Source organism: Vitis riparia, chromosome 14, assembly GCF_004353265.1.
Source record: "Vitis riparia cultivar Riparia Gloire de Montpellier isolate 1030 chromosome 14, EGFV_Vit.rip_1.0, whole genome shotgun sequence".
NCBI lineage: Eukaryota > Viridiplantae > Streptophyta > Magnoliopsida > Vitales > Vitaceae > Vitis > Vitis riparia.
In genome coordinates this window covers 16,720,500-16,734,614 of record NC_048444.1, presented here as the reverse complement: position 1 = coordinate 16,734,614, position 14,115 = coordinate 16,720,500, and the positions used below count along the sequence as shown (strand labels likewise).

Genomic DNA, 14,115 nt, shown 5'->3' with positions numbered 1-14,115 from the left:
TTTTGTAGCAGAACTGTTTGATAGATTGACTAAGGCAATGTTCTTCTCCAAACTAGACTTGCAGTTGAGGTACTAGCAAGTGAGAACCGTAGAAGGAGATGAAATGAAAACTACGTGTGTCACTTGCTATGGATCGAACGAGTTTCTTATGATGTCATCCAGATTTACCAATGGCCTTATAACGTTTTGCAATCTAATGAATGATGTGTTATACAAATTTCTAAATGACTCTTTGGTAGTTTACTTGGATGACATTGTTATCTATAGCAAGACCTTTGAAAAACACATGAACCACTTGAGACTAGTATTCCAAAAACTAAGGGAACACAAAATCTACGTGAAAAAAGAGAAGTACAAGTCCATACAAAGACAAATTATCTTCCTAGGGCATAAGATAAGGGAAGGGTTGATCAAGATGGATGAGGTAAAGGTACATTCCATTAGAGATTGGCTTGCTAGCTCTAAGCAAGGTGATAGAAACTAAGATCCTTCTTGGGATTAGCTAACTATTATCGAAAGTTCATAAGGGGTTATTCGAAGATGGTGGCTTCCTTTACTAACCTTTTGAAAAATGATACTCATTGGGATTGGAACTCAAAATGCTAGAAAGCTTTTGAGAAATTGAAAGTAGCGATTTCAACTGAGTCGATGTTGCATCTACCAAATTTGGATATCTCAACCTTTAAGCTCCAAACGAATGCATCAACTAGGGCCTTGGGATGAGGAGGGTCCCAGTGCAAGAAGGGTACCTAATAACCTCTGAGAGTTGAAATCTTAATAAGGCAAAGCAAAGATATTCCACTCATGAGAAAGAGATGACTGTTGTTATCCATTGCTTACAACATGGAAACATTATTTGTTGGGGAGTATATTTACTATGGTCACAGACAACATGGCCAATACTTTCTTGAAGACCTAGAAGAAGTTGAGTCCTAAACTTAACTGGAAATCCCACTTCTAGTCCAACTCTTCATGTTGTTGTTGCATGCATCTATACATGTTACGTGTGTGCATGTCAAGCCCTTTTGGCCTGCATGTTCAAATTACATCCATGTTGAGGCAACATGTTCCTACATCCTCCTTGTTACTATTGCGGCTTCGTGTCTTGCCCAAGCACCCATGACTCCCCGTGTACGAGGCATTGTGCCCTTGTGTATTGCATCTAAGTTGACATCGCTGCTTTGTATATTGTACTGGTCATGGTTTTGTACCCATGGCTTACAAAGTTATCTCCTTACATAAGACATTGCACCCTTTTGCCACATTGTTATTGTCCTATATCACTCTTAAGGCCAAAGTGCCGCCCCATGAAGTCTTGTGTCATTTGATCTGTGTCATGGGGCTAATAGTTGTCCTAGTCATGACCGCTTTGGATAAAAAGAAACTTATTGTAGTCTACATTTTCTTCCTATTTTTCTGAATATGCCTATTCATGACTTTTCAAAAATAAAATAAATTGATTAAAGGTTAGATATGGAGGTTTAAAAAGCCTTGTGGACTCTAAAATCTTTTTACTATAAACCAAGGTCTCTTGATAGTTGGAAGACTTTATCTATGTATCTATGTCTATCACTAGTTTTCCAATTACTAATCATTTATTTGGAGATTATTTTGAATTTTTTTATGTATTCTTCAAGAGCCAATCATCCCTTAGTCATGGCATACAAATTGTTTTTCAATTGTGCTTTTTTTTCCTTGGTGTTAGGCAACAATTTTTCTTCTAATGAGCACCAAACTTGATACATTGTATTCACACTAAATTTCATGTTGAGAACCGAATAGGTTGAGGAGTTTATGGAAGATTGTTGAGCAAAATGCCTTAGTAGCTACAAACATGATGGAAGACTTGTGAAAGTTCTTGTGAACTGAGGAAGCTTAAGAATCTGTTAAGAAGGCTGCTGAGGTGTGAAAAGATGTTGAAATTGAGACTGCAACCATAAAACAACTTAGTCAATGAAGCTGATAGAGTTTCATGGAGCTGTTATGTTGTTGTTACTATTTTATAGGAAATAGTTGTTAGTTCCAACTATTTTTGTTGTTTTTCTATTGTTTTCTGTAGCAAACTTGTGTATAAATGTTGCATTGATCATTCAATAAGAGTAGACATTTTCGTTGTCTCAAATAGAGTTTTTGGTTGTTGCTTTGAGCACTTCTAGATTCTAAAACCTACAGATTGGTATCATAGTCTTCTATCTTGAGGGACTTGTGAAGATTAAGTGAATCCAAAATACCTTCACACGTACTGAACTCCAAAGCCAACATAAACACACAACCTTTAACAACTTGTAACTATTATTCTACAGCAAATTGATGGAGATACAACCTTTTTGTTAGTACCAGTTTTCAATGGTGATAATTATCAGGTGTGGGTTGTTAGAATGACAGTCCACCTTGAAGCTTTGGATCTTTGGGAGGCAGTAGAAGAAGATTATGAAGTACCATCACTTGGAGACAATCCAAGTATCAATCAAATGAAGATTCACAGGGAAAGAAAAACAAGGAAAGCCAAAGCCAAGGCCTATCTTTTCTTTGTAGTTTCACCTTCCCTTCTTACCAGAATCATGCAAATGGAGTCTACTGCAGCAATCTAGGAGTATCTAAAAAGTGAGTATCAGGGGAATGAAAGGGTGCAGAATATGCAGGTAAAGAATTTAATCCGAGAATTTGAAATGAGCATAATGAAAGAGTTTCAAACTATCAAAGATTATGTTGAACAGCTGCTTAGCATAGCAAACAAGGTAAGATTGTATGGTAAGGAACTTTCTTATGAAAGAATCATTCAGAAAATCTTAGTAAATCTGGCTGAAAAATATGAAGCCACAATCTCTTCCTTGGAAAACTCTAAAGATCTGTCAAGTATATCTTTGGCAGAAATTGTTAATGCTTTGCAGGCCTTAGAACAAAAGAGAATGATGAGACAAGAAGGATCTGTTGAGGAAACATTCCAAGCCAAATCACAAAACAATGATTCCAGAAAAGACAGAAAGAAAAACAAGAACAACAAGTCAAGCAATAACAAAAAGAATCAGAAAGGAACCCATCCACCTTGCCCTCATTGCAAAAAAACAAATCATCTTCCAAAAAAGTGCTGGTAGAGGCCAGATGTCAAGTGCTACAATTGTGGTCAATTAGGCCATATAGAGAAGGTATGCAAAACACAACAAGAAGGAGATATCAAGGCTACAATTATGGATCAATATCACGAAGAACAGTTGTTTGTTGCCACCTATTTTGCCAGCAAAAACACGTCTGAAAGTTAGCTCATAGACAATGGTTGCACAAACCACATGACTTATGATCAAGGACTTTTCAGGGAACTCAACAAAACAACTGTTTCCAAAGTAAGAATTGGAAATGGGGAACACATCTCAGCAAGGGGCAAATGGACTATTGCCATTGAAAGTCTCTCAGGTTTGAAACTTATCCCTGATGTTTTGTTTGTTCTTAATATTGATCAAAATCTCTTGAGTGTTGGGCAACTACTTGAGAAAGGTTTCAAGGTGCTATTTGAGGACAAGTTTTGCATGATCAAGAATGCAAATGGAAAAGATGTGTTCAAGATCAAGATGAGAAGCAAAAGCTTTGCCTTGAATCTGCTTAAGAAAGAGCAGGCTACTGTTTCTCAAGAAAATAATGTCACAACTTTATGGCATAAGAGATTAGGGCACTTTCATCATAATGGAGTGTTCTACATGAACAAGAATCAATTTACAGTATGTTTACTTGACCTGAAGCAAAATCTTCCTACTTGCATAGCTTGTCAGTATGGAAAACAATCCAGACTTCCTTTCCCACAAAAATCTACATGGAGATCATCACATAAGTTGCAACTTGTACACACTGATGTTGGAGGACCTTAAAGAACACCATCTCTGAAGGGCAATAAGTACTACATTGCCTTTATAAATGATTATACCATATATTGTTGGATTGTTTTCCTAAATTTAAAATCTAAGGTTGCTGATGTATTTTGGAAATACAAGGCCCTAGTAGAAAACCAAAGTGGTGTTGTCATGCAGGCTATAAGGACAAATAATGGCACTGAATATACTTTTGAAATATTCAACAATTTTTGTGAAGAAGCAAGCATAGAGCACCAACTGATTGCACCTTACACACCACAACAGAATGGAATGGTAGAAAGAAAGAATAGGACTATAATGGAGGACAAGATGCCTTTTGCATGAGAAAGAGCTACCAAAAAAGTTTTGGGATGAAGCTGCAAACACTGCAGTGTTTCTACTGAACAGACTCCCAACCAAAGCTTTGCAGAAAAAGACTCCTTTCGAGGATTGGTTTGGATATAAACCTCTATTGTTAAACTTAAAAACATTTGGTTGCCTTTGTTTTTGTTATGTGCCTCAGGTGAAACGGGACAAGTTGGATAAAAAGGCAGAAGCTGGGATCTTCATAGGATACAACAACCAATCAAAGACTTATAGAGTCTATATGCCTCGTGCTGACAAAGTCATTGTTAGTAGAGATGTCAAATTCATGGAGGATGATAAATGGAGTTGGGATGCTAAAAAAAAAAATATCAGAATTTTGAGTTCCTTGATGAAAATATCGATGACATTCCTATAAGAGGCACCAAATCATTTTATGATATTTATCAAAGGTGTAATGTGGTTGTGTTTGAGCCTGCAGGGTTTAATGAAGCTGTTGAGGATAAAAAAATGGAGCGTTGTAATACAGGAGGAGCTCAGTATGATAGAGAAAAAAAACATTTGGGAGCTAGTTGACAGACCAACACATAAAAAGGCCATTGGTGTCACGTGGGTTTATAGAACCGAACTCAATTATGATGGTTCTGTAAACAAACATAAAGCCAGGCTGGTTGTCAAAGGTTATGCTCAAATGTTCGGTATGAATTTTTCAGAAACCTTTGCACCTGTAGCTAGGTTGGATACAATAAGGATGCTACTAGCTTTGGCTGCTCAAAAGGGTTGGAAAATCTATCAGCTAGATGTAAAATCAGCTTTTCTAAATGGCTACCTTGAGGAGGAAATCTTTGTGGAGCAACCTGAAGGATTTGCAGTAAAAGGAAAAAAAGACAAGGTTTATCAACTAAAGAAAGCCTTGTATGGCTTGAAGCAAACCCCTAGAGCTTGGTATAACAATATTAATGCACATCTACTTGGTCTAGGGTTTAAAAAAAGTCGGAATGAATCCACACTTTATATTAGAAAAATTAATGCTGGCATACTTATTATTTCATTATACATTGATGATTTGCTTGTAACAAGAAGCAATCAATGTTTAATGGATAAATTCAAAGCTAAAATGGAGGAGGTCTTTAAGATGACAGATCTTGGAGACATGTCTTATTTCTTGGGAATGGAAGTGCATCAGAATCAGCACGAGATATTCATCTATCAGCAGCAATATGCAAAGGAAATTCTAAAAAAGTTCAAGATGGAGGAATGCAAGCCCACAACCACACCTATGAATCAAAAAGAAAAGTTTTGCAAATAAAATGGTGCTGAAAAAGTAAATGAAGAGTTATACAGAAGCATGATTGGATGCTTGATGTATTTGACTACAACAAGGCTAGATATAGTACATGTTGTAAGTCTACTCTCAAGATACATGCATTGTGCTAGTGAAATTCACTTGCAAACAACAAAACATATTGTGAGATAAATAAAAGGCACTATTGACTTTGGCATCAAGTTCAAGCAGGTGCAGAATTTTCATTTTCATGGATTTTCTGATAGTGATTGGGTTGGTTGCGTTGATGATATGAGAAGCACATCAGGTTATTGCTTTAGTTTTGGTTCAAGTTTTTTCTCTTGGTGCTCTAAAAAACAGGATGTCATGGCACAATCCACAACTAAAGTAGAGTAGTACATTGCTACTGCTGCTGCAAATCAAGCACTTTGGATAAGAAAGCTACTAACAGACTTAAACATGGAGCAAACTGAGAGCACACAAGTCTTTGTTGACAATCAAGTTGCAATTTCAATTGCAAGTAATCCAGTATTCCATGGCAAGACAAAGCACTTCAAAATCAAGTTTTATTTCTTAAGGGAAATACAACATGATGGAGAAGTAACTTTGGTACATTGTAAAATAGAAGTACAAAATGTTCATATTCTAACAAAAGCTCTACCAAGAGCTAGGTTTGAATTTCTCAAAAAAAAGACTTGGAGTTTGTAGCTCCCAAGTCAAGGAGTGTTGAGCAAAATGCCTTAGTAGCTACAAACATGTTGGAAGACGTGTGAAAGTTGTTGTGAACTGAGAAAGCTTAAGAATCTGTTAAGAAGGCTGTTGAGGTGTGAAGAGGTGTTGAAATTGAGGCTGCAACCATAAAACAACTTAGTCAATGAAGCTAATAGAGTTTCATGGAGCTATTATGTTGCTATTGCTATTTTATAGGAAATAACTGTTAGTTCCAGCCATTTTTGCTACTTTTCTATTGTTTTCTGTTGCAAACTTGTGTATAAATGTTGCATTGATCATTCAATAAGAGTCAACATTTTCCTTGTCTCAAATACAACTTTTGGTTGTTGCTTCCAACACTTCTAGATTCTAAAACCTACAAAGATATACAACTATGTAATATATTGTGTGAATATCCAACTTCAATATATTTATTTATTTACATTTTATACATCAGATGAAGATACAAAATCAAAAACTACGTTGAAAGAAGAAAAAGATTTACACCACTGGTTTGTTATGAACTTATATGTAGATTTACAATGTATAAAATTGGATAGAACTGTAGACTATCCCTCTAAATTACAAACAATTCACTACCAGAATCTATCCTTGTTGACACTTAAATATCCGGCCATTACTTTTCCTCCTGTGTTCCTCATGCCATCTATGAGAAAGCACCATGTTGAACCCAATGCTCCAACAAAGAAGTCAGCTTCAGCTGCCATCCAGAAGTTAACCATCGGATAGTTTGTGCTGATTTCACGGCCCAGACTTGCTTCATAGGTCGCCATCGTCGTGTTTCCCACTTGCCGTCTCACATTTGTGTAGTAGAATTTCCAATGTGGATACAAATTTGATTTCTCTATAACCTCCTGAAAACATAATGCCAGCATTAATGTTACAAACATATCCATGTATGTGGTAGTAACCCTACATTAATTTTGCTTTTTTCAAAAAAAAAAAAAAAGAAGATTCAACACAACTGGAGATTTTTCAGACCTGCATTTCTGTAGAGAGCCAGATGCTATTAAGGTGTGGGAACTGCTGTCTAATGCGGTCAGCAAGCCGCATGTATTCTTCGAACTCAGCCAGCTTCATTTCACATGCCTTGTCTCCCATTCTCACATGCAGGCTTAGGAGTGGCCTAGGGATCCATGCTTTGTGATTTGACCATACAAATTCTTCAATATCAGATCTCGGTTTGTTCATACCATCCTATGGGAAATGAAATCCAACTCATGAGAGTATGAGCTTCAACACAGCAACCCCAAAACCAAAACAAAATGATGGGTGGAATCATTATACATATGCACATGGTCCCACTTGAACTAACATTGTCAAAAAATAATGGTAACTGCATTGTCCCCAGTATTCAAATTTATCAGTTGATTCTTGATCACCACTTGGAGCTATATATCATATCAATTTCATCATGGCTTTCAAATAGAAAATGAGATACTCTGCATAGACTTATCTTTTAGTTTGCTTACAAAATCCAGGGAGAGATTAAGGTCATTAACAATGGATTTTGGCATGAGGATTTTCATATAGATTTGATAAAAAATGAGTCATCAGCAAATTCTCACTGCTACACATTAAAATTAGATCAACTGCTAACTATTTGGGATGGCATTTTATTACACACATACATGCACATATATGTATTGAAGAACAATGTTCCAACATTTTCTCCCTCCTGTCAACAAGCAAACAAGGCATAAGGGAGTAGATTGACAAACCTCTGGCCATTTTCGGCCGAGACCTGAAAGAACCATTTTAGCAGCTTCCCATCCAAATGCAGCATGGCGCTCAACATTCAATAAGCCACATGTGTACTCAGTTTGAAACCTCATTAGGTAGCGTAATGCCTGAAAATATGTAAGCAGTATAATAATTAAATTACGACCATACCTGCTCTGGTCATTTTGGGTATCTTTGTTCTCTTTTTGGTATTATTTCCGAACACCAAATGAAGAGTAAAGGCCAACTAAAAAAACTGAAGAAAACTATTCGGATAAAGCTGCAGGAGAAGCATGTAAAACAGAAATTTCCACTTCTATATTAACATTGGTTTCACCTGTGCTCGCCACCACCTCCGATCCATTTTGCGATGATAAGCAATCAAACTTCCATTAATTTCCGTTGTAGGCTGCAAATAACTCCAAGGATTGCCCCAAACCCTGTTAAAATTCTGAAATTAGCAATAGAAAGAAATGATGTGAATAGAAAATTAAAAGGATAGATTTACTGAAGCTTGCCTAGGAGTTGGTCCAGCCCATATTTCCTTTGAACTATAATTGTCTTTTCCTGTTATCGTTCCATTCTCCCATGCTTCCTTGGTCCCCATAAGCTCAAATGCTCGGTCTCGACACTCTTGGGATGTTTCAGGAAAGAAATAGCAAGACCAACTAGAGCGATGTGGACCTAAAAGACACACAATGGATTTTATAAGTTCCAAGGGTTAGATATCGTCATAAGATTGTTTTATTCTCTTAGTCAGAAGAGTACAACTGGAAATCAACACAGGTCACCAAGTTGCATCCAAAGCCTGTATTCTAAAATGAATTTTAGGACACAACAAATAGAAGAAAGGAAGTTTGAAGGAAGGGCAAGCCTTCCAACGCTTGGCTTCATTTGAGACATCTCCAACACCAAAAATCGTCATGATTTTAGTAATTCTGATCTAGATCTCCATTGTTCAAAAGTAACAAGATGAATCAGATGATCCAAAATCACTATCATAGCATCATTCTACAATTTTACCAATTAAAACTCTTAGGCAGTAAATGTGCCTTAAAAGATCAAAAAACAAATGAGTCTTCTATGATGGGGCACCACCCCATCATTATTATTTGGGCTTTACCCTTTTCACCATTTGATTTGATCTTAATGAATTCAGGACCCATGAAACCTGAATTTTGCATATACCTTTCATTCAAAGGGTTATTTATCTGTACTTCTACTATGACCTATAATGAAAACTATGCAATAAGTTGAAATAAAGTTTATAAATGACAAAAAACAAAAAATCATTGAACTTATTAATTTTCCTTTATCTCCCCTTGGAGACCACAGCTAGTGTATTAATTTATGAAACCCCAGAATGAATCATGGGATTCACCACTGTAGATCCCAGAAAGCAAAAGAAAAGAAGAGAGATCAGATATCATGTACTTTAGAAGTGCTACTGTGATCTTTAATTGACAATTTATACCTTTACAACCATCATGGTCAGCTCGATTATAATAGTTTGTAACAAGGACCCTTTTTTCATTAATTGCAATAGCAAGAAGCCCACACATTCCAGCAATCTGGCCTCCCATACCGAATCCAGGCAGTCTCTCCCAGTCAGCGACAAGAAATCTTACATTAGGATCTTGGCAATTCGATGGATGCTGATGGCTCCATATGTCCCTTTGCACTTTCCTTGTGAATGGGTAATTGTCTTCATCTGATCCTGTAATCTGAAAAATCATATGTACATATAAAATGTTGAAAATTACGATGACTTCATCTGTTAATGCACATAGAGACCACTAGAAAGGGAGAAAATACAAATACTATAAATCAAAACTATCAGTTTACTTCTATTGCATGAGACAAGAGAACAGAAGCATCATGGTTGAAGTTTACTTCGTTTTCAAGAGACTTTTATTTAGATACCTTCCCCTTATACTTGTATTTCCTGTGAGGCATTGACTACAATGATAGAAAAGTGTAAAAGCATAAGTTGTTAACAGCATAGAAATAAAAGGAAGACAGTAATTGTTTGTTTCTATTCCTTTTTCAAAAATGAACATACATATTTCTTGAATTTCTTGTCCATTTCCGTGGACAATGGGCCAGATTCATGCATATGTGGTGGAGGGGAGCATATCCTTTATAGGCATATTAACATTTCCAGTTGGTTGTCAGTGACTATGTGTCCAACACAAAACCAAATCAATATACTAATGGCTGGCTTTCATATAGAACTCAAAACTAGAAGTATTTGGATATCTTATATGCTGCATAGTAATACAACTGTAAACAAAATGCTGACTGTTGTAGAGATTCAGGGTGGCTTCTGCTCTTTGTTATGCATGTGTGCACAAACTGCATGCATATAAATGAGTACATGTGAATACCAGTGTAGTGCAACATATCTCATTGGTAGATATCTACAAGATCAAATCAGAAATGTAGCTATCTTTTAGCTAGTAGCTAAACTTAACACATCATTATCAGGTTAGACCCAAGAAGCATACCCAGGGAGGATAAGAGCCTTTGGACATGGCTTGTCGTCTCAAATATCTCATTTGTTCATCAGTTTCAGATGGTGGATAGATGTCTAAAAATCCCTTCCAAACTGTCCAAGGAGGGAATCTCCCATTCTTACCACGGGCATCAAGACGTTTATTTACTTGTGTGTTCAACTTGCAATTCTCAAAATGAGGGGCCTTTGGTACACTGGATTTGTTGAGTCCGAACCTTTGAAAGAACTCACTATCCTGAACTATAGATTCATTTAGTAAAGCACTCCAAACAGAATACAGCAAGGACGCATTTTCATCAGTACTCCTCTCATCAATTCTTTGTGAATTCATCCTTCCCTCTGTTTCCTTTGCTTTATAGTCGCAGTCTTCACTTGTAACCATATCTACAATTCAATGCAGGAAAATGTATGATAAAAAGGTTTATAAAACAAAAAAGAACATTCTCAAGCATTAAATGTGAAAAAGTTAATAATTGGTAAGAATGATATCCCATTATCCAAATTAATAATAGAATGTTTTTGCTTTTGGCTGGTGATTTAGAGTGTTTAGGGAAGGAACTTACTATTGGTCCAAAGAATAAATTATAGCTTCTACTCTAACTTGCACATGAAGCATTGAATACAGATTACTTCATCTCAATGTTTTTAAATGGAGTAAAGCGAACGAGATTATTAAAGATAATTAAAGCCCCTTCTTTTTAAGTCCACTATGGAAGTACATAATAGAATATTAACGAAGCTATTCTCACTTGAAGTTTCTTCCATTAGGTACTTCATCACTATGCACGGAGGTCTTTGATTCATGACTTTTCAGTCAGATTTTGATCATTATACAGTGCAAAAGGTCAAAGTTTCACCTGCACTTTATTCCAACTAGAAGTTGCTTCAAATCTACCCCTTAGTCACTACTTATCATGGTCTTTAACAAATGAAGTGCTGGCCACAGTTTCAATTTACCCGAATACAAAATTCTCTGAATTACTGAACCATGGGCCGGGCGTTGTGGTCAAGTTTGAATTGGCACTGAAACTTACCTCATTTTTTGGGATTTTACTTTGAGGGACGAAGTGAATGAAATAACTTGGGTAAGTTCTATAAGGTTTTATTTTCCTCAAAAGTTGTTCCAACTTGATGTTGCTTCAGTTTCACCTGACCACTCTCGAAGGTAAAGCAGATAGTTTTGACTTGATCGTTATTCAGAATTTCCCAAGATATCAAAAGCTCTGCCAAGTTTTATCCCAGATTAATAAGTTGGTTAAAGTAAATATTTTTTTAATTCCTATCATCATGATTTTCCAAATTCATGGAAACCCAGATGAATTCCAGCTTTACATCAGCCTCAAACTTCAAACTGAAACTGATACCGACTTGAAATTGCTTCAAGCACACCCTTTACTCACTGCTCATCATGCTTTCTCAAATCATGAATTTTCATCAAGAACATGACTTTGCCTTGAAACAATGTCCTAAATTCCAAAATTCCGTGTAAATTTTGATAGCTTCTTTACATTTTGAAGGCATTTTGCCTAAATATCCGAATTTCCAAAAATTTTCTAAGCAGTTCTCTGCTTTCTCTCCTCCATTGTTTACCCAAAAAAAAAAAAAAAAACAGATCAACATCTAATGCAAGCAGAGTAAAAGGGAATTGGCCATGAAAGATAGAAATTGCAGAGCAAAATTAGCAAATAATTGAAGAAAAAAGTACCAAGAAAATACCCACTTACTGATCATCTGTGTAGTCGAATTCCAGGTTGAAAATCCAGCAAATGAAAAGACCCCAAATTCAAAAGTACCAAATGAAGTGAGAGCAGCCAGAAACAAACTGGTGAGACAGACACCACAGAGAAAACACACCACGCAAATTTGGCACGGAAATGAGCTACTCATTTGCAGAGCTCTCTGTGAAACAACTTTCTCAAGACTCTTCTGACTTGGTGCCTCCATTTCTTTCCACAACTCTTCAAAATCAACCACAAATGCAATACAACCCAACTGGTCCTCCGAGGCTTTTCATTAAAATTTCATGAGACGCCCCTACCAACTTTTCAACTGCAATCACATGAAATCACAAATGGGTTGAAACCCATGTTCTATTACTTTGAAAAAGAGAATAAAACCCATACAATTAGAGGAACAAAGAAAGCTTGAAAATTAATTTATATCCCCAAGTACTTAAAGAAAGAGCATGATTAGAGCAACTCTCAGCCAACCTTTACAACTATAATAACTTTTTTAATATGGGTTGGCTACAGTCATCATCCTTCCAACTGTAGAATAAATGAGTAGTCCATTCCAGAAAAAACATAGAAAATGTTTAAAGTCAGTGTCTGTCCCAATACATATAAGAAAGAAAAATGAAATTACAAACTAAATTTGCAGATAAACTTGGAAATCACCATACCCATTAAAATTTTCAATGAAATTTCTTAGAGAAATTTGTCAAAAAAAAAAAAATGGAACTAACAGATGGACCCTGCAGCAGAGAAGATGCAGCATGCAGAGGGACACATGTTGGCTTTACTGTAAATAAACCACCATACAAGGGAGATAAGAACAGCATCTCCAAAAATAACCATCAGCAACACCAGAAAAGGACACTCCACGTTCCCTTAAAAAGAAAAAGAAAGTAAAATCAGGCCTGGGTGAGAACTGAGAAGGGCATTGGGAAGGTAACCAATTTGGTTTGAAGTTTCTCAAGAAACAAACAGACAAACCTGTTCTTCAGTGTATAAATTGAAAAACTCACTGTGGGGGTGGGGTTGATGGATGTGATGCAGCCACCGGCCCACCACTGGCATCAACATAGAAATGCAGAAGATTGGAATGATTATGGGTTTTGGTGTGTAGCTGAGAATATATTCCCGCTGTGGGGCCAAATTTTCACTGTGCAAAAGGTCAATTGTCACATCAGCATGCGCAGCTGTGGCCTTCCCCAAATCTTTGTTGATTAAGTTGGGTTTTGGATTGTGTAAAACCCAAAACTGTAAAACTAAATCCTGATTAGTAGGAGACTTTGACCCTCACTACCTCTCCCTCGCTGCTTCTGATGATAACACGTGTCCATGAGCTCTTCTTGGACTTCTGCCACTAATTTTTTAATTTTTCTTTTATCCGCTTCTACCATTCATCAATTAATTTAATTAATTCCATCTGTTTTCAAATATGGTTGCATTCTTGTTTTTTAATTTTTTGTTTTTAATTAAAATATTTTAAAAATAATCTTACAAATATTTTTACCTCTTCAAATTAACATTGGTGTTACATTTATAAATATTAAAAAATCATGAAAATTTACTATATGACCATTAAAATTATTTTTGAAAAAATTAAATTAAATTAAAATACCAAACACATTTAACATTTTTAAAATTTTAAATCATAATTAAAAAATCATTGATATTTTCTACATTAAAAAAAATGAAAATAAAAGTAGATAGATAATATCTATACCATTTTTATTGAATAAACAATAACCAAAATTAGAGATGATGGTCTCATGACCCTTATTTTTTTAAAAAAAAAATATGTTATCTATTTAAAAAAATGTTTTTTTAAAAATAAATCAAATGTTTGACGAATTTTAAAAATTATTTTTTAAAAAAAATCATTTATAATGTTAAAAATTATTTATAAATAGGTAAGGGCTTGGACATGTTTTTTAAATTTTTTTTTAAAACTATTTTTTATTCTTTAAT

General features: G+C 35.6%; 1 protein-coding gene across 9 annotated transcripts; it reads right to left on the bottom strand.

Annotated features, from left to right (window-relative positions):
• Positions 1-6,564: 6,564 nt before the first annotated feature.
• Positions 6,565-13,201, bottom strand: LOC117930741. Of its 9 annotated transcripts, XM_034851417.1 has the most exons (11): positions 13,135-13,201; positions 12,885-13,028; positions 12,631-12,687; positions 12,145-12,469; positions 10,413-10,804; positions 9,380-9,629; positions 8,424-8,589; positions 8,243-8,345; positions 7,905-8,033; positions 7,165-7,380; positions 6,565-7,037 (listed from the first exon to the last, which is right to left on the bottom strand). In XM_034851417.1, the coding sequence occupies exons 4-11, from the start codon at positions 12,362-12,364 to the stop codon at positions 6,759-6,761; spliced, it is 1,755 nt and encodes a 584-aa protein (XP_034707308.1). In that variant the 5' UTR covers positions 12,365-12,469; positions 12,631-12,687; positions 12,885-13,028; positions 13,135-13,201; the 3' UTR covers positions 6,565-6,758. The 9 variants fall into 9 exon arrangements, with proteins under 9 accessions (XP_034707308.1, XP_034707314.1, XP_034707305.1 ...); XM_034851423.1 differs by lacking the exon at positions 12,631-12,687 and having other exon boundaries at positions 12,961-13,028; XM_034851414.1 differs by lacking the exon at positions 13,135-13,201 and having other exon boundaries at positions 12,885-13,108.
• Positions 13,202-14,115: the final 914 nt, after the last annotated feature.